The 19,644-nt window shown below is 45.5% G+C and overlaps 1 protein-coding gene across 1 annotated transcript in view; it reads right to left on the reverse strand.

The window, feature by feature from the left end:
* The window catches only part of CFAP74 (cilia and flagella associated protein 74), a 94,793-nt gene that overhangs the window by 52,763 nt on the left and 22,386 nt on the right, over nucleotides 1–19,644 (reverse strand). The window contains exons 13-18 of the mRNA XM_023552509.2: nucleotides 18,666–18,732; nucleotides 18,116–18,205; nucleotides 17,038–17,193; nucleotides 16,393–16,630; nucleotides 3,135–3,211; nucleotides 2,543–2,665 (exon numbers count right to left, since the gene is read on the reverse strand). Of these exons, the coding sequence (XP_023408277.2) occupies nucleotides 2,543–2,665; nucleotides 3,135–3,211; nucleotides 16,393–16,630; nucleotides 17,038–17,193; nucleotides 18,116–18,205; nucleotides 18,666–18,732 (751 nt within the window). The remainder of the gene's footprint in view (nucleotides 1–2,542; nucleotides 2,666–3,134; nucleotides 3,212–16,392; nucleotides 16,631–17,037; nucleotides 17,194–18,115; nucleotides 18,206–18,665; nucleotides 18,733–19,644) is intronic.

Genomic DNA, 19,644 nt, shown 5'->3' on the forward strand with positions numbered 1-19,644 from the left:
AGGAGCCCTGGACATCAAAGGTAAAGTTAGAAAATGGACTGAGCGGCAGCGGGAGGGAGAGTCGGTTCAGAAGCAGAGAGGAGCTACCGGACCTGAATCGCCAGGAGCCCTCAGGCACCATTCCCGGGAGCGGCTGTGGTGGGCTGGTACTAGCGTTCGGCCACAGTTTCCTCAGGAGAAGCAGCCAGCCGCACAGCCTACTCATACCTCCGGACCCAGAGAAGAACGGTGTTCTCGCCAAAAGCTAAATTCTTGTGTATATTTTACCATGCCCCCTGCCCCCAAGCTGGCTTTAGTGGCTGTTGATTTCCCCGGGCCTGAGGTAGACCCATTTGAGCACCCTGAGCCATGCTCTCGGCCTTGAAGAAGGAATAAATTCACAACAGGGGGAAAAGATAATTTGCCAGCTCCACTAACCTGGGGAGCGCAGGACAGAAGTGGCTCCTGTCCAGGCATAAACGTTCTGTGGACTTTGAATAACTTTTCCTCTGCATGGACCCGTGTGGGCCTATTTCAGGAGAATAGGCCCTTGCTGGCAGACTGCAACTGTTTAAGCTGTGCCATGGAGAGGTGGGTGTGTGATATTTGACACTGCTTTGCCTGTTAAAAAGGGTCCTCACCTACCCACATCAGGGACATAAGGACTGGTGGCTCCACTCAGGTCACCCAGCCACCCGCGACAGGGGTCCAAGGATAACTGGTACCTCCCAGTCTTCACAACCGAGAGGATTGGGTGCCCATGGTCCATCTGCAGAACCCACCCACTTGTATGCTCTAAGGAACAAGGACATGCTTTCCTCAGATATACTCGGGGGATGGTTCTCAGCCCTCTTCCTTGTTCAGAGCATGACCCCCTGCTGCAACCAGATACCAGTATCTACACCAAACACCCCTGCCCCTCTAAGACTGTAGGACAGAGCCTGTACCACACGCTTGATGACCAGCTACCTGGACACCTGAGCTGAAGCCACACAAGAAAAGTAAATGGACTCATAAGCTCATATACCTGATAACAGCTCTAGCCATCTGGTGACAGGACGTCAGAGCTCCAAAGGTGAAAATAATCAAGCTAGCTCACTCAAGCAACCCATTTGGACATATCAAAACAAAACAAAGCATGAAACTAGGATACAGTCAACAAACATAAGAAAGACCAATTTCTAGAAAAGTACATGTGTTTGGTAAAGCAGAAGGTCAGCAAAAATGAGAGAAACAGTGAGATAAATTGACGAAATAGCCACAATGATGGACCAAATGGCGAAAGGCTGGGCAATGTTTTGTTCTGTTGTATGTGGGGTCACCATTAGTTGCAGCTGACTCACAACTAACAACAAGAAAGTGTTGGCAGGGCACCTTGCTGGGGGACAGTGCATTTTGGAAGATTCTCCTCTTTCCAAAGAAGCAGCAGAAAGTCATGACTGAGTGTGAGGGTAGGAAAGGAGAGCGAGCTGTGAGTGGAATGGAAAAATAGAATTTCCAAAATAACACAGGGGGAATGGAATAAGTAGCAACTCAATGAAAAGAAGAAAATTAAAAAAGAGGAACGAATGTTGAAAGATAAAAAAATTTACCAAGATGGCAGTAATGACATAATGCATGTTCTTTATTAAACTCTGTGAACCTGCTGGATTTTCTCATTAAAGGCAGAGAATGATCATCTGGGTTGATAAACAAAACCAGGGCATAATTTATTAAAAAAGAACGACTATGGGGCGGGGTGAGCAAAATGTGAAAGGAAAGCAGATGTGGTTGTAACATCATCCTAGACCAGCCAGAGCTTGAGGGAAAACGCAAACAGCAGGATGAAGAGGGTGTTTGTGCTGATGAGAGGCACAGATCATGATGAAGAAAAAGCAGTTATAAACGTCCATGCACCAAACAATACAGCAGCTATATAAAGCCCATCTATTAGAAATGTAAAGAGAACTTGCTAAAAACATAATCACAAGGGAAGATAGATACTATGGGAAGAACACAGAGGAACCCAATAATCCTGTTAACAAATTTGTTTACAGCCCTTCAGCAAATACACTTTTTTCATAAGCACACATCACATTTACAAAATCTACCTTGCTTTTGGTCACAGAGAAAACCTTAACAAACTTTAAAAACAGGTCATTTACAGATCATACCCTCTGATCATAATTTAACTTAATAAACTTAATAAATGATAAAAAGTAATGAATAAAAGTTTAACTGGAAATTAAGAAAGACACTTCTAGGGATTAAAAGTAAGGGCTCTGTGTGTGCGGGGGCACATGTACGTACATGGTGTCTGCATACATGTGCGTGTGTATCATATGTACACATGCATGTATATGTACTGTGTGTGCATGTGTATGCATGCACGTGTGTGTGCATGTGTGTCTGTGTGTGTATGTTGGTTCTGCTGCTAACCATCTGTGTCACCAACCAGCCATCTGATCATAGCAACTGCTCCTGTGGCTGCTGGGGTGCAGCGCAAAGGTCAGTTGCTGCTCAGCCTGAGTGGAGGCTTATGTGGTGGGAATGAAGCGTGGGAAGCAGCAGCAGGAGTACTCACTGTTGGGCACTGTGGATTCTTAAACACGACCTTGAACTTGGTCTGGACCTCTCCTGGGATGATTGGGGTGAAGATGACAGGCACTTTGATGGAGCTGAAGGGGCCAATTTCACCTTCTGTTACCTGCACAGGGAGAGACACACCTAAGGGCCTTCTACTGACCACCATGACATATTCCTGGGGTGGCCACTGGGCCACACACAGATGCAGGCTGAGGGGCTTTGCCCAGCCTGGACCTCCCCCATGAGGGTTTATGCCTGCAGCAGGGTCGCAGCTGAGAGGCCACCTGCCCCACAGCTTGACCCTGTTCCCACCCTCCCCCCACCATGCCTCATGCTCTGGGCCAGGAAGCACCAGCTTTAGGGTCTCCCCACACTGGGCCAACCCCACCCCTCAGGAAGCAGGCTGGTGGCTCAGGTCTCGCCTAGTGCCATTGAGATCCAAGCTGCCCAGAGGCAGCCAGCCAGAGGTCAGACTACAGCCTCGTTTGGCTCAGGTCAAGCAGAAACCTGAGCGGGGCTGGGCTGCCATGGAGATGTATGGCTGCCCCAACTTGGGTAGTGTGGGTGTAGGGGTGGCTGGGCCTCTTGACCTCTCCCAGTTGGATCTCCACTTCGTCCTCGCCATGAGGCATCTCCATGACGGTGGTCATCGTTACCCCTTCGGATTCTGGAAAAGAGGTGTGTCAGATATGAAGTGGGGGGGGGGTTGCAGCCCCCACCTCACCCCCACCAGGAGCCTGTCCTCTCTGCCCCATAGCTCAACTGTGGGTGGGCCTCTGTGGGCCAGAGTGGGTGCTTGGGTGCTGGGCCGACCCACTGTCCTTTCATTGTGGGGCTCACCCTTGGGGTCCTGCCTGCCACCCAGGCTGCTGGTCAGAGTACTGCAGGGTACAGATGAGACCCCAGAGAGGGTTCTGGGAACTCCACCTTGCCCCCTCCTCTTCCTGGGGTTGTTCTAAGGCCCTGATGGGGGGCGGGGCAACCAGGTCTGCCTCCCCTGCCCCCCCGCCCCATTTCTGGCCTGGCTCACAGATTTGCTTGTTCAGACAGGCAGAGAAGGAGGAGTCTGGAAGCACAGGAGGGATAGACTGGGGTTCGTGGGGGCCTGCAGGCAGCAAAGGGAAGTCCCTGATTTCTGAGCCCCTTCCCCTGTCTTGAGATGGTGAGGATGGAGTTGCTGGTGTGAGACCCATGGTGCTGGGCGTCCTAACCCCTCATGGAGCTCAGGGTCCCGAGTGGTCGTGGCATCTTCTCTGACCGAGGTCTTGTGAGTTCAGGGTGCGATGGCTACTCCCTGTGGATGCCTGCTGAGGAGCCCCCAGGCCCCTAAGCCCAACGCTGTGGTGGGGTAAGCTCATGGCTGAACTGTCTTGGGGTGTTTCTTAGGTGAAGGCGTTGAGGCTGTGTAAGCAGACCACCCACGGGGGAGGGGAGAAAGCCTGAGTCTTCGAGGGAGGTTGCCATCATAAAGCCCCACACACTGGGGGCTTCTGAGAGCAGACACCCACGGCCTCAGTTCTGGAGGCTGGGAGTCTGAATTCAGGGTTTTGCAGGGCTGTGCTCCCTTTGAAGGCTCTGGTGGGAAGGGAGATCCCTCCTTGTCTCTCCTGGCTTCTGGCGGCCCCAGGCGTTCCTTGACTTATAGATGCATCGTCACATGGCCAACGTTCCTCCCCATCTGCGTCTCTTCTCTTCTATAGGACACTACTCAGATGGAGTTAGAACCCACCCTATTCCAGTATGACCTCATCTTAACTGACACCTCCAAAGGCCTATTTCCAAACAAGGTCATGTTAGGACTTGAACATGAATTTTTGGGGGACACAATTCACTCCTTAAAAGGATGGAAGGCAGGAAGAGAAAAGGCCTAGGTGGGGCGCTGGGACAAGTGTGCTGGGAGGGCAGCGAGGAGGAGAGGACAGGGAGCCAGTGAGCAGGTGCATCTTGAGGGTGTCTACCTGTAAAGCTGATGAACAGGGTGGCAGTAGCTGAAGGAAGAGGGGTCATAGAGGTATTCAGTTGAGCTGAGGAAATAATAGAGCTAGTGCCACAACGATGGAGGAAAGACAGGTGTGGGGGATGTGGGCAGAGGAGAGCTGATGTAGACTGTGGCCCCTGTGCAGCAGAAGGGGGTTCAGCACAGGGGAGGCGGTGGGCGCCTCCCCCACCACAGCCACCATTTCTCAGTAAACTGCCATCTGGGGAGGATTCAATGCAGTTCAGGGTTTTGTAGGTCTGCATGCTCTGCATCCTGACTTGTCGGCTTTTGGTTTTGACTCATTCCTGGGGCTCACTGCCTGTGGCTGATGGGAAGGGCCTGGGGAGTGGATTCTGCCTCCGTCTGAAAACGGTTTTCTGTTCAGTTGCACAGAACAGACACCTAATTCACCATGGGAAGTGTAGCTCAGCAAAGCGTAGGTCAGCAGCCTTTCCCAGGGTCTCCGTGCCTCCGGCCTAGCTCCAGGCCAGGTCAGGGTTGTTAGGCGTCTGCAGCCAGACTGGCTCAGGTTCCTCTGGGCTAGGCTACTGTGGAGCACCCTAAGCTGATGTGCTGGGTCCGCCTTGGGACTTAGTACCCTGGACTCCAGGTCCTGCTTTCCTGACTCTCTGGTAGCAGCTTCATTTCCTTACAGAGCAGGATGCATCATCCCTGGGGGCCTAAGGCTGTCAGAGGCAGAAGACCCCCAGTTTTGGGCTTCTACTACTGTACCCATGACATCAGTCTAGGCCAGACGGCAGGGGGCAGAGTTGGCTGTCCACCACCTGGACCATTACATTCTTTGCTTCATCAGGGGTAAGCGCCATGGCAGCCTGGAACTGAGCCCTGAGTCCTTCTCTGCACCCTGAACTCCAGCTGGACGCTGGGTCCATCCTGCTTCATTCTATGTGGATTGTGCTGTGGTCTCTCGGTGTCCAAGTGTGGACCCATGTTTATCCATTTGTCTGGAACATAAGCTTGCATACATTCTAGAATCAGACTCTTCAATGATTAGGAACGTTGTATTCAAACATGTGTCCAATTTTATCTGCTCCATGAATTCTGTTTCAATCTTGGGCACGTACTCCCTGCCTGGAGTTTAGGTATGTTTCAACACAATATTTTAGAATATTCTCAGCAAATATGTCTTTAAGTATTGTCTTTTCCTGACTCTAATAGGTAACAGTAGACCTTCTCACTCTGTCCTCAATGTCTCTTACCATTCCTTTCACGTTTACATCTCTGTCTTTCTGTCTACATTTACATATTTTCTCTGAATTTGTTTTCTAATTCACTATTTCTCTCTTCAGTAATGTCTAATCTGCAGTTTAACCCATTGATTGAGATTGTATTTTCAGTTATATTCTAGACGTTTTTTTGGCCCATTTTCAAACCTACTCGATCTTGTTCCATCGTGATGTTTTCAAGTCCCTCTAATTTTTCAATGTATTAAATATATTTGTTTTTATTTTTGGTGTATGATAATACCAATATTTGAGACATACAAGATTGCAATTACCTTAGTTGTTTCTGTGCGTGTTCAGTGTTTTTTTTTTTTATCTCCTTTTATTAAGGAATATTTACGTACATTGAAAAATCACTTTTTTGTGTAAACTCTTGGTGTTTTGACATATGCGTACAGTTGCATATCCACTACCACAATAAAGATACAGAACAGTACGATCACTCCAGAAAATACCCCCATACCTTTTTGTAGTGAACTCACCCCCATCCCAAGCAACCACTGATCTGTTTTCTGTCCCTATAGTTTTACCTTTTCTAGAATGTCACATAACTGGAGTCATATGGTTTGCAGTTTTTTGCACCTGGCTCTTTTCACTAAGCATAATGCACTTGAGCATCACCCAGGTTGTCATGAGCATCAGTAGTTTGTTCCTTTTTATTGCTGAGTAGGAGTGCATTGTGTGCATGTCCCATAGGTGGTTTTTCCATTTGCCCGTTGAGGACATTTTGGTATGTATCAGTCTTTGGCAATTAAAAATAAATCCTCTATAAACATTCACATACAGGTTTTTGCGTGAACAAATACCTTGGCAAATACCTAGGAATGGAACTGCTGAGTTGTATGATGCTTACCTTTATAAGAAACTGCTAAGCTGTTTTCCAAAGTGGTGGTACCATTTTGCATCCCCAGTGGAAATGTATGTGAGTCATTGTAGCTCCTTGCCAGCACTTGGCATTGTCAGGTTTTCTTTTCCTTCAAATTTACCCATTTTAATATGTGTGTAATGAGATACCATATTATGGTTTTAATGTACATTTACTTAACTAGTAATGATGTTAAGAATCTTTTCATATGTTCATTTGCTACACATATGTCTTCTCTGGTGAAGTATGTGTTCAAATCTTTTGCCCATTTTGAAACTGGGTTTTTTTTTTTAATTATTATTGAGTTTTGGAAGTTCTTCAAGTATTTTTGATACAAGTTCTTTATCAGATATATGATTTACTAATATTTTCTGCCAGTCTGTTGTTTGTCTTTTCATTCTCTTAATGGTGTCTTTCAAAGACCAGACATTCTTAATTGGAAAAATGGATCATGCTTCTGATGTCATATCTAAAAAAATATTTGTCTAATCCAAAGTCACAGATTTCTTCCAATGTCTTCTTCTAGAAGTTTTACAGTTTTAGGTTTTACATTTAAGTCTATGATCTATTTTTAATTCATTTGTGTCTACGGTGTGAGGAATGGATCAAGGTTAATTTTTTTTGGCATATGTCTGCCCAGTTGTTACAGCATCATTTGTTGAAAAAATAATCCTTTCTCCAAGGAATCATCTTTGCCCCTCTGTTGATCATATTAACTACATACATGTGGGTCTATTTCTGGACTCTCCATTCTCTTCTACTGAATCCATGTCCTATCCTTTTGCCAATACCTCATTGTCTTGACTATTGTAGAGTTACGCTGTTAACTTCTGTTGAGTTGGCCCCATGCACAACAGAATGAAACACTGCCCAGTCCTGCACCATCACCATGATTGGTTGTAGACTGGACCTTTGTGATCCATAGAGTCCACTGACTGATTTTTGGAAGTAGATCGCCAAGCCTTTCTTTCTAGTTCGTCTTAGTCTGGAAGCTCTGCTGAACCCTGTTCAGCATCATAGCAACATGCAAGCCTCCACTGACAGATGGGTGGTGGCCGTGCGTGAGGTACATGGCTAGGAATCAAACCTCGGTCTCCCACATGGGAGGCAAGAATTCTACTTCTTAACCACCAATGTCCCTGTCCAAGTAGCCTAGCCGAAACTAAAACAATGGAAGATAAATTTTAGCTGCTGTCCAACACAGACAGAAAAGACAGAATTTGAAGTTTTAGTTCAGCCAAATTAGTGGTATGCTTGAATAAAAGTACAATACTCTTTAAATGAATATAGTTTTAACTAAGCGAATAAGTTAGTCTCCAAGAGATGTGCATTATAAGATGTGCCAGAGGCAGAGGAGAAAGAGTGCCAGGTGAAAGCCTGGATCATTAGAAAAGAATGAAAAGCATTATAATGGTAGATATCTGGTTAAATGCAAAAGACTATTTTTTCTTTTTCCCCTCTAAATTTCTTTATAATACATAAAACTATCTAAAACAAAACATGTAACACTATATCATGTGGTTTATAATGTATGTTGCTGTAATATATATGACAACCATTGCATAAATGGTGGGGGTTGTAGATGGGCTCATACGACTGCAAGGTTCTTACATTTTTACGTGAATTGGTACAATTTTAACTCTAAATAGACTATGAAGAATTAACAATGTATATTGTAATCCCTAGGTCAACCATTAAGAAATGCAGAGAGAACAGCTGTGTGAAAAGTCAAATTTCACTTCTCTGACACCAAATGTGTTGATGAGTCCAAATTAATAATCAATTCTCTTCTCCTTCATTCCACTTCTGTCCTGATACCAGCAGCACATGCAGCAGTTATTCCATTCCTCTGAGCCTAACCACTTGGAGCTAGCTCAGCTCTCACAAGTTAAAGGGCACAGTCCTCCACATTGGCAAGTCAGTCCAAGACCTCAGATGCTAACTCAAGCTCAGGGGTCCCCACGACACCATCATTTCTGATCTGCTGGTTACAAACTTGCAGTTTTCCCACTACTGCTTCAGGATGCCAGCCATAAGCTCAGGAGTCTCCAGGGCTCCCCCTACTTCTTACCTGCTGGCTTCCACTACTTCCATAACTCACTAGAACAACTTAGAGAACTTATGGAAAGTGCTCTACTTACAATTACAGCTTTATTATAGCAAAAGGATACAAATAAAGAGACACACAGGACGAGGTCTGGGAGCTTCCAATATGGAGCTTCCATGCACTATCCTCCCACGTGCACCCATGTCTTTCACCAACTAGGAGGCCCATGGAGTTTCTGTGTCCAGAGCCTTCACTGGGGCCTCATAACATAGTCCTGATTAATTTACTCAACCTTCAGGCCCCTCCCCTGAAGTCAGCTAATATCACACAGCAGTCTTTCTGGCTTGGCCAGCCCACATCCAGGATGCACCTCATTAGGATAAAACCTCAGGCTGGTCTGGAGGCCTCATCAAAGATACTTCCATCACTGGGGAAATTCTAAGGTTTTAGAGGTTCTCTGTTAGGAACCAAGGACAAAGACCAAATTCTTTAAGTAAAGTTAAATTCTTTACCCCACAATAGCCAGAAAGCCAACAGATTAATTAAAATGGAATTCTAAAAAAATATTAAACCCCAAAGAAGACTAGAAAAGAGGAAAAACAGCAGAGAAAACAACAAACAAACAAAAAACCAGATAGGACAAACAGAAAAGAGATAGTAAAATGATAACACGAATCCAAACATATCAGTAATTACATGAAATGTAAATGGACTAAAACACTCTGATTAAAAAGCAGAGATTGTCGGAATGGGTTAAAAAAGAAAACCCAACAGATACCTGTCTGTAAGAAATACACAGAAAAGTTGAAAACAATTGGTTGGAAAAAGATACACCAAGCAAATAGTAAGCATAAGAAGACTGAGTGACTATATTAAAATCAGATGAAATAGACATTAAGATAAAGTCGTACGAGGGAGAAAAAGGGACCTGTAATAGTGATAAAAGAGACAATTCTTCAGGAAGGCATAACAATTGTAAATGTATATATGCTTAATAACCAAAAAAATCATAGCTCAACACACTGCGCGACCAGGGATCTTACTGATTAATAACAGAGCTTCAAAAATTCATAGAATTAAAGGGAGAAGTAGATATATCCACAATCAGAGATTTTTATATCAGCCTCTCTGTAACTGAAAAAACTAGACCAAAAAAAAAAAAAAAGACACAGAAGATCTGAAGAACACTATCAACCACCTAGATCTAACTGACAGATAGAACACTCTATCCAGCAGGATACAATTATTTTCAAGTACACATGATATGTTCACCATGGTAGACCACATGCTGGTCTATCTCACAGCCTCAACAAATTTAAAAAGATTGAAATCATACAGAACACGTTCACTGAACACAACGGCACTTAATTAGAAGTCAATAAGTTATCCAGACAAACTCTAAATACTTGGAAGTTAAACAATACTCTTCTAAATAACCCATGAATTAAATAAGAAATCCCAAGGGGAATTTAGAGTACTTCAAATTGAATGATAATAAAAAACAACATATTAAAATTTGTGAGATTCTGCTAAAGCAGTGCTTAGAGAGAAATGTATAGCTTTAAGTGCTTACATTCCAACAGAAAAAAGATTTAAAATTAGTAATCTAATTTTCTAGCTTAAGGGGGAAACCTTAAGAATAAAGCAACTCCAAAGCCAGTAGAAGGAAGGAAATAATGAAGATAATCAATGAAATAGAAAACAGAAAAACAATAAAGAAAATGAACAAAGCCAGCAGCTGGTTCTTTGAAAAGATCAACAAAATTGAAACCCCCCCAGTTATATGGATCAAGTAAAAAAAAAAAAGAGAGAGAAAGACTACAAAAGGACCAACATCAGGATGAGAAAAGAGATTTCAATGCAGAGCCTACAGATATTAAAGGAATAATGAGGGAATATGATGAGCTTCCTGCCAACAAATTCAACAATTTGATGAGTAGAAAACCTGAATAGCCCTACATCTTTTTAAGGAGTTGAATTTATTTATCGAAAACCTTCCCACTCCTCCACATAAACTCCACGACCAGAAGGTTCACTGGTGAATGCTACCAAACACTTAAGAAAGAAAACACAGATTTTACACAAACGTTTTCAGAAAATGGGGAGGGGAGTGCTGAGAACATCAATTTGTTTTGTGGGTCCAGCATAACTCTGATACCAAAACCCGACAAAGACATTGTAAAATTATCGAACAATATCATTAACACCATATGGTAGCAAAATTTTGCAGAAGATGATTAAAAAATGGCTGCAGCTATACATCAACAAGAAACTCCTGACTTTCAGGCTAGATTCAAAAGGGGATGTGGAACGAGGGATATCACTGCTGATGTCAGACAGATGTTGGCTGAAAGCACCGAAAACCAGAAGGATGTTTACCTGTGTTTTATCGACTATGCAAAGGCATTTGACCGTGTGGATCACAAATTACAATAACATTGGGAAGGATGGGAATTCTAGAACACTTAATTGCGCTCAAGCAGAAGCTGTACATGGATCAAAAGACAGTCGTTTGAACAGAACAAGGGGATACCGTGTGGTTTAAAAGGTGTACAGCAAGGCTGTATCCTTTCACTTTACTTATTCAATCTGTATGCTGAGCAGATAATCTGAGAAACTGGGCTAGATAAAGAACGTGGCATCAGCACTGGAGGAAGACTCATCAACAACCTGTGATATGCAGATGACACAACTTGCTTGTGGAAAGTGAAGTTGACTTGAAGTAATTACTAAGAGGATTAAAGACTACATATAGCCTTCAGTATGGATTATGACTCAACATAAAGAAAACAAAAATCCTCACAACTGGGACCATAAACAACATCATGACAAATGATGAAGAAATTGAAGTTGTCAAAGATTTCATTCTACATGGGTCAACAATCAACGGCCACAGAAGCAGCAGTCAAGAAATTAAATGACATATTGCATTGGATGAACCTGCGGCAAAAGACATCTTTTAAGAGTTAAAAAGCAAAAATGTCACTTTGATGACTAAAATGTGTCTGACCTAAGCCATGGTATTTTCAGTAGCCTCATGTCTTTTTTTTTTTTTTTTTCATGTCTTAGTCATCTAGTGCTTCTATAACAGAAATACCACAAGTGGGTGGCTTTAACAAAGAGAAATTTATTCTCTCACAGTTAGGGAGGCTAGAAGTCCGAATTCAGGATGCTAGCTCCAGGCAAAGCCTTTTTCTCTGTTGGCTCTGGGAGAAAGTCCTCGTGATCAATCCTTCCCTGGTCTAGGAGCTTCTCAGTGCAGGGACCCTGGTCTGAAGGATGTGCTATTCTCCTGGCTCTTGTTTCTTGGTGGTATGAGGTTCCTGTGTCTCTCTGTTCACTTATTTCTTTGATATCTCAAAAGAGATCAACTTAAGACACAACCTAATCTTGTAGATTGAGTCCTGCCTTGTTAACATAACTGCCGATCATCCCACCTCATTAACATCATAGATACAGGATTTATAGCACATAGAAAAATCACATCAGATGACAAAGTGGTGGATAATCACACAATACTGGGAATCATGGACTAGCTGAGTTGACACATATTTTTTGGGGGACAAAATTTAATCCATAACACCTGCCATCTCCAATGACCACACATCTCCTCATAGATGCCATGAAGAAGTAATGGCTTCTCTTTCTCTTTCATGTTCCAAATCCCACAAGAGGGCTTCCCATTCATGGAATCTAACTGGAACTCTGCAGACAAGGGAGTCCAGTAGTCAGGCTACACATCCTAATGTAGGGGAGAACTTACTGGAGGGGCTAGAATGAGATGCAGCATCAACAATATCCCTCACATTTACCATCTATTTTGGCCACCAAATCAAGTCCAGAGACCCAGGGTTAAACAAAACCGTTGCGGTGTCTACTTTCATGGAGCACAGTTTGGAGACAATTTAGATGAAAAGCAAGTGAAACCTGGTGTCTTAGGCTGCGTTCTCTAGAGAGGCAAAACCCGTAAAGCATATAAATATATATATATAGAGAGATTTATATCAAGGAAATGCCTCACGTTGTTGTAGAGGCTGGAATATCCCAAGTCCGTGGGTCAGGATTGAGGCTTCTCCTGATTCATGTAGCTGCAGGGACTGACAAACCCAAAATTGGCTAAGAAGATCAATGAATCCCAAGATTGGCAGGCAAGACTGCAGGTAGGCTGCTAGCTCAAGTCCCAAGAACCAGAGGTCAGACAAACAGACATCAGGTGCAGGATCTGGCAAGAGCAAAAAGCCCCCGAGCCTTGCCAGGATGTCAACTTATATTTGATGCAGGCCATACCCCCAAGGAAACTCCCTTTCCACTGAATGGCTATGCACAGCAGATCCCATCATGGGGGTGATCACACATCAACTCTCAACAAGGATTAAAACCTGTAAGCGGCCATCTAGGATACTCCACTGGCCTCAACCCTTTGGGAGAAGGAAGAATAAATAAACTAAAGATACAAGGAAAAGATTAGTCTAAAGGACTAATGGACCACATCCGAGTCCAGTACACTAGATGGTACCTGGTTACCACCAATGACTGCTCTGACAGGGATCACGATAGAGGGTCCCAGGTAGAGCTGGAGAAAAATGTAGAACAAAATTCTAACTCACAAAAAAAGACCAGACTTACTGACCTGACAGAGACTGGAGAAACCCTGAGAGTATGGCCCCCGGACACCCTTTCAGCTCAGTAATGAAGTCACTCCTGAGGTTCACCCTTCAGCCAAAGACTGGACTGGCCCATAAAACAAAACAAGACTAAAGGGGCACACCAGCTCAGGGGCAAGGACTAGAAGGCAGGAGGGAACATGAAAGCTGGTAATAGGGAACCCAGGGTTGAGAAGGGAGAGTGTTAACATGTGGTGGGGTTGTTAACCAATGTCATAAAACAATATGTGTACTAACTGTTTAATGAGAAACTAGTTTGTTCTGTAAACATTCATCTAAATTACAATTAAAAAAAAATCTCAACAGGGAAGTGATCACAACATTATACTACTGCCAAAACACTGAGAATTGTGGCCCAGCCAAATCGATACACAGTCTTAACTATCACGCCTCATGTGCATGAGAAAACTGGACAATGAATAAAGAAGACCAAAGAAGGCTTGATGCATTCAAATTGTGGTTTTGGCAAAGAATATTGAATATACCATGGACTGTCAGAAGAATGAACAAATCTGTCCAGGACGATGTACAATCAGAAAGATCCTTAGAAGCAAGGATGGAGAGACGACATCTTACATACTTTGGACGTGTCATCAGAAGGGATTACTCACTGAAGAAGGACATCATGCTTGGTAAAACAGACTCTCAGTGAGATGGACTGACATAGTGGTTGCAACAATGGGGTCAAGCATAGCAGTGATTGTGAGGAAGGTGCGAGACTGAGTAATGTCTTGTTCTGTTACACATAAGGTTGCTGTGAGCCAGAGGTGACTCTATGGTACCTAATAGCACTATGCCGTCCCACAGACCTCCCAGGTGACATAACTGTGCAGTCTGGCCTCCTTGTGCACGCATGGATATGGAGTGAGGAGACTCTAAACCAGTGCTTGATAAACAGCATCCACAAAACCCTGTAACAAACGTCCTATTTAAAAAAAAAATAGCGACTTTCTGTGATGAAGGGGATGTTCCATTTCTGTGCTGTTCAGTGTGGCAGCCCCTACCCACATGCAGCTCTTAAGCATCTGAGTTGTGGCTAGTGTGAAGGAGGGACTAAAAGTTTTACTATTATTTACTTTTAATTAATTTAAATTTAAATAGGCACAGCGCTGTCTTGTACATCCACTGCTGATGGGAGTGTGATGGTGCAGCCACAATGAAAGCCACGCTGGCTCTAGCTGATGAAAGTGGAGGCTGCACACCCTGCACTGCAGCAGGGACATGCCCAGGGAGGTGCCCTGTACAGATGGCACAAAGAGATGCCTGTGGGGATGATCACAGCCTCACTGTCCCCCATAGCACGTGCCTTGGAAGTTCCCAAATGCCCACTGGCAGGAGGACAGATCCCCACCTTAAGGGACATTCACAAAGGTGATGTGGTTCAGACAGGGAACAATAACCTCAGCAACAACACCAACTCAAAGAAGGACACGTTCACTATGGTTCCAGTGATATAAAGGCTGAAAACCAGAGAAAACTGCGCCTTCTGGGTCTATGTGCATAGGTGGAGAAAGTATAAAGAAGGCAGGGAAAAGGTAAAGATGGTTCAAGCCTATAGGCGCAGGTGGGTGTGGCAAAAGGATTTCCGCTCTGTGGCCTTTTGCCTTGATTCTTTGGAAAAATAGCTTGAGAGATTTTGCCCCTAAACCCTGAGGAGTCACCTTTGCCCTAGTTTCTACCCCAGAGGGTTTATTACTTTTGTCTAGGTTGGTTCACATTTCCCGGGTAAGCTGTAAACAACTTGGTTTTGATACTTTTCTTTTGGTCCTGGGCTGCAGCCTGCCCTGTGATTAGTACGGTCAATAGACTATGCAAATGAGGTGAGCTGTAGCCCAGCCCTGCTTACTATGCAAATGAAGTATCTGTGGCCTACTGAGAGGGAATTTGTCAGTTTGTGGTCCCCTCGCTGGGAGCGGCCCTGACTTGAAATTGAAAAGGGGTTGTGTATATACATGCAGTGAGTCCCACTGTGGTTGGTGAGACAGAAGCAAGAAGAGAAGCATAAGGAAGAAGCAGAGAGAGAGAGAGAGGAGGCAAGGCAACTCCTAATAGACCTGTAATGCGTCAAGGACTGTAACACTGAAGACAGTAAGAGGCCGGGAAGGGGCCCAGAGGCAGAGCCAGTGGTGACATACAGCAGGGCCAAGAGGAGCTTGTCTTCACGGGGCCGAAAGGAGCTGGGAGAGCTGCCCTGCACTGGAGAACGGAGACTCTGCCTACATGCTTCCTGATCCTTATTCCTCAGTGTAGCCTGTTCCTTAATTAACCACATAACTGTAAGTATGGTCTGTGACTTTTGTGTAGCAATTGCAATGGATCATCAAACCCAGAAGAAAAGTAGAGTGCCATGGTTGGGATGGCTGGTATCAGAATTGGTAAATAAATTGGAAGGTACAGGTATGTCTGACCTCCACCTCATGCGGATCAGGCTTGGGCTGATCATGATTCACATTATCCCCCCTGAGGTTAACCCGGTTTGGATGCTACTAGTACTACTACTATTACTACTCTTCCCCTTTTACAGCAGGGACCCTAGAGGGTGGCAGGGGCTTCCAATTTGAGGTTTGTCTTCCTTCTTGAGCTCGGGGCTGGATGCATGATGCTCGCTGGAAACTGCATGAGCATGTTATATATGCTTCTGTATACACAACCACAATGACAAAGGCTGGGGTGGCTCCGGACAGCCCAGTGCTGTCAGGGACACATCAGCTCCGCCTTTGTTCCCTGGAGCCCTCCCTCCCTACCCTCCTTCAGGCAGGCCTGGCAGTTCCAGAATCCTCTGTTAACTAAACTACAAATGCAAGTTTCAGTCTGCTCCACAGCCATATTTATCTGAATATAAGAGCATTTTCTTACTGTCGACAGTAAAAGCTGAAGCCCTGGGAAAATCCGACAGCCTCAGCAGCATAGCCACCCACCGTCCTTGGGGTGAACTGTCCCTTTGGCACTGTGGGCTCCTGAGACACTGTGCCCTGGGATCCTCAAACCTGCCATTCCCACTCCTCTCAGCCTGTCACATGCAGCCCAGGGGGGAAAGTCTCCATTCTCACTTGTGTAGTCAGGGGCAGAAAGGGGGGCCAGGGTCCTGTGCTGGGGTTGCCTGAGGGCCACATGCTGGACGACCGGTGGGGCCAGCTCACCTGCGTGGCGCCTCTCCTCCGGCTCTTTGCTCTCTGCCTTCCTGGTCTCCATGGGTGAGTACTCATTGGCCTCAAACATGTTCTCAGAGACACTGGGCCTGATGACTTTATCGTACAGATTTTTGTCTTCGTACATGAAGAGACTGCTCTAAAAAGAGAACAAGACATCTCATTTAGCGGCTTTCCCATCTCATTTTACTGCCAATACCCCTGACAGCCAGCAGGGCCCCCACCCTCTGGCTGTGGTCCAGTGCTGCCCATGCTCTGCCTGCCCAGGGCTACAGACCCTCAGGGCCTGTGCGGAGCTCAGGTAGCATCCCCCCTCCACTCCGTCACAGATGGCCTCCAGCATCACAGACCCTCCCTCCTCCTCAGCTGGCCTTGGGGACAGACCCTCCTCCCGCCTGAGTACTTTGAAGTAGACCCAGGCACTGCTCTCTCCTTCTATACTCTCCCTGTGGGGTCAGCCCCCCCAGGCTCCATCCTGGTCTGGCTCCCCTGAGCTTCAACCCAAACTCCAACTAGCCTACAGGCCAACCCAGGCAGCTCACTCACCGTATTCAGGGAGGTTGCCTGCTCGCAAGACTCAGAAGCGGGCTGGAACTTATATCCTGTGCCCAAGCCACCGATGTTGGTCAGCGTGATGACCCGGGATGCAGTCTCACCTACCACGTAGCTGCCAAAGTCGATGAGGTTCTTATCAAGGGACAGCTGCAAAAGGACATGGCAGCCTGGGACCCTGTGGCTTGGACACGCTGTGGCGGCCCCAGCAGGTCTCCACTCTCACTGGCCCTCTGCCCACCCTGGACACGTTCACACTGGAGAAATACTAGGTTTATGTGTGGATTCGTGACTAAAATAAGCGACTATGTTCTGGCAAATGGCAGAAAAGACTCTCACTCTGACAGAATTAAAGTGTTTCCTTTTTTAAAAAAATCTGTGTAAAGGCCCTAGAAGCAGAGCTGCGGAGTTAAGACATAGAGGTCAGGCCTGAGGCCCCTACAGGACACACTCCTGTTTCCTGCCCACCTCCCCCTGCCCTACCCTTGGGCAGAGCTGTGGAACAGCTTCATGAGCCCTGTCCTCGGTTTCCTTTGCTGTCTGACGTAAGTGCACTTTAGGGCAGAAGTCTGTTAAAGGTGAGGGGTGGTATGTTATGATGTCACTAATTTACTTGGAAGTGGGTCAGCAAACACATAGGTAGCTGGATGAAACAAGTGTGGCAGGAAAAAAAAAAGACTCAAGGGGACACAAAGAGCTGTGGGAAAGGGCACCATCTTCTCAGATGAGTCCTGGGATCTTGGACCAGAGGGTCCTGCAGTCTGAGGACACACAGAGTAGGATCTGGCCTTGTTCTTTCAGTGTTGTGTGAGTGCCCATCTTTTCAGAATACCCGCTACATGTCACCCACCTAAGGACAGGCCAGAGCCACCCAAGCTGTGCCCCACATGTCCCCCACCACAGGAGCACACGTCCCTCACTGTGCCCATACCGTACCTGCACACACCCTGAAGCATGCGGCCACCACCAAGTCCACACTCCATGCCCCCCCACCACAGAATGCACATTTCCCTCATGGGGTCCCTGACCAGGGGGTCCTGAGAAATGTCACTTTAGACATTTTGGAACTTACGGAACATTTCTTGGTTGAACACTTTAGTGGAACAGAAAATCCACCCGTCTGAGCCAAAAATGAGACGTTTCCTTCCAGATCTTTATTTACCTAAACAATAAAGCAATCCCAATCACTGTAAGTTTTTGTAACTTTACCCAGTTGCACATACTGTGTGTATCTACATACCCATTGTCTTACTGGGCCTGCCTGCTGCCTGAAACCCCGGGGGGAAGAGGTCAGCAGAACATGCTCAGGAGGGTCACATACGCTGTGTCTAGACCTGAGGGTAAAGAAGGTAAGTCCTGGACCCTCCCCACAGCAAGAAACCAAGGGCAGTACTGTAACCGTGTTCAGGATTGCACAGACACGTGAATATATCTTGAAAATAAAAGTGCAACAAAGCAGAGACCCGTGTGGCCTTCCTGAGACACAGAGTGGCCCTTCCTTCATCCCAGTGTTCCACAGGGATCTGAGGACCCAGCAGCACCCAATTCTATCCACCACCCCACAGAACAGTGTGAGAACAATCCCCTTTTACACTGCCTGGCTTCGGGGTCAAAGCACTCACCATAGGCTTGAAGGTGACAAGCACTTCACAGGACATCCCGGCTGACATAGGACCAGGGGGATCGAAGCTGTAGGCACAGGACCAGAGCACATGTAATTACATCTACACAAGGGGAGACTTGCCATCTATACAAGTGACACAGGTCAAGTGGGATAGACTATGTAGAGTGGTTACACCTGGGTAGATGAACCTCCTCCAGGTGAGCTGGGCCTCTGGCCACCCCCGTCCTGCCCAGCCTGCCTTGATGAATGCTGGGGAGCAATTCTTGGTCTGTTGGTTGTACTGCCATCTGCCAGACAGTGCCCAGTTCACAGAAGATGCTCAATTAATATTTCAATATTTGTGAATGAATGAATGAGGCAAATCCCAGAGGCTGACTCCAGAGGATGTGGTGGGTGACCAGTGGCCACAGCTCCTCTGGGGACATGTGACCACCCTAGAACCAGAACCTAGAGTATGAGCCAGGGAGGAAGCTAGCATTAAAAGCCCCATATACATACTTCTGTAAAAGACCTAAAAATTGCTAAAAATATTTCTTTAGATAAAGGATCACAGTATCTGAAACTTACTCTCAAATATCTCAGAATAAAAATAGTATGCATGTATCTAGATGAAGTATGACAAAGCATGTAAAATTTAAGAGTCATTATGAGATGAACAGAAGTAGAATGCATATTTTTGAAACTAATTGAGAAAAAGAAGGGAATAATAGCAACAGAGTATAATAAACTGCCCCCCACAAAAAAACCCCAGACTGGTGCCATCAATTCCAACTCATAGTGACCCCATAGGACAGAGCAGAGCTTCCCCATAGGGCTTCCAAGGAGTGCCTGGTGGATTCAAACTGCCAACCTTTTGGTTAGCAGCTGTAGCTCTTAACCACTACACCACCAGGGTTTTTATATAAAATAAGATGGTAAAAATAAATCCAAATACATAAATAATCATAGTAATGTAGTCAGAATTAATTCTTCAGTTA

This window comes from Loxodonta africana, chromosome 3 (genome assembly GCF_030014295.1).
Source record: "Loxodonta africana isolate mLoxAfr1 chromosome 3, mLoxAfr1.hap2, whole genome shotgun sequence".
NCBI lineage: Eukaryota > Metazoa > Chordata > Mammalia > Proboscidea > Elephantidae > Loxodonta > Loxodonta africana.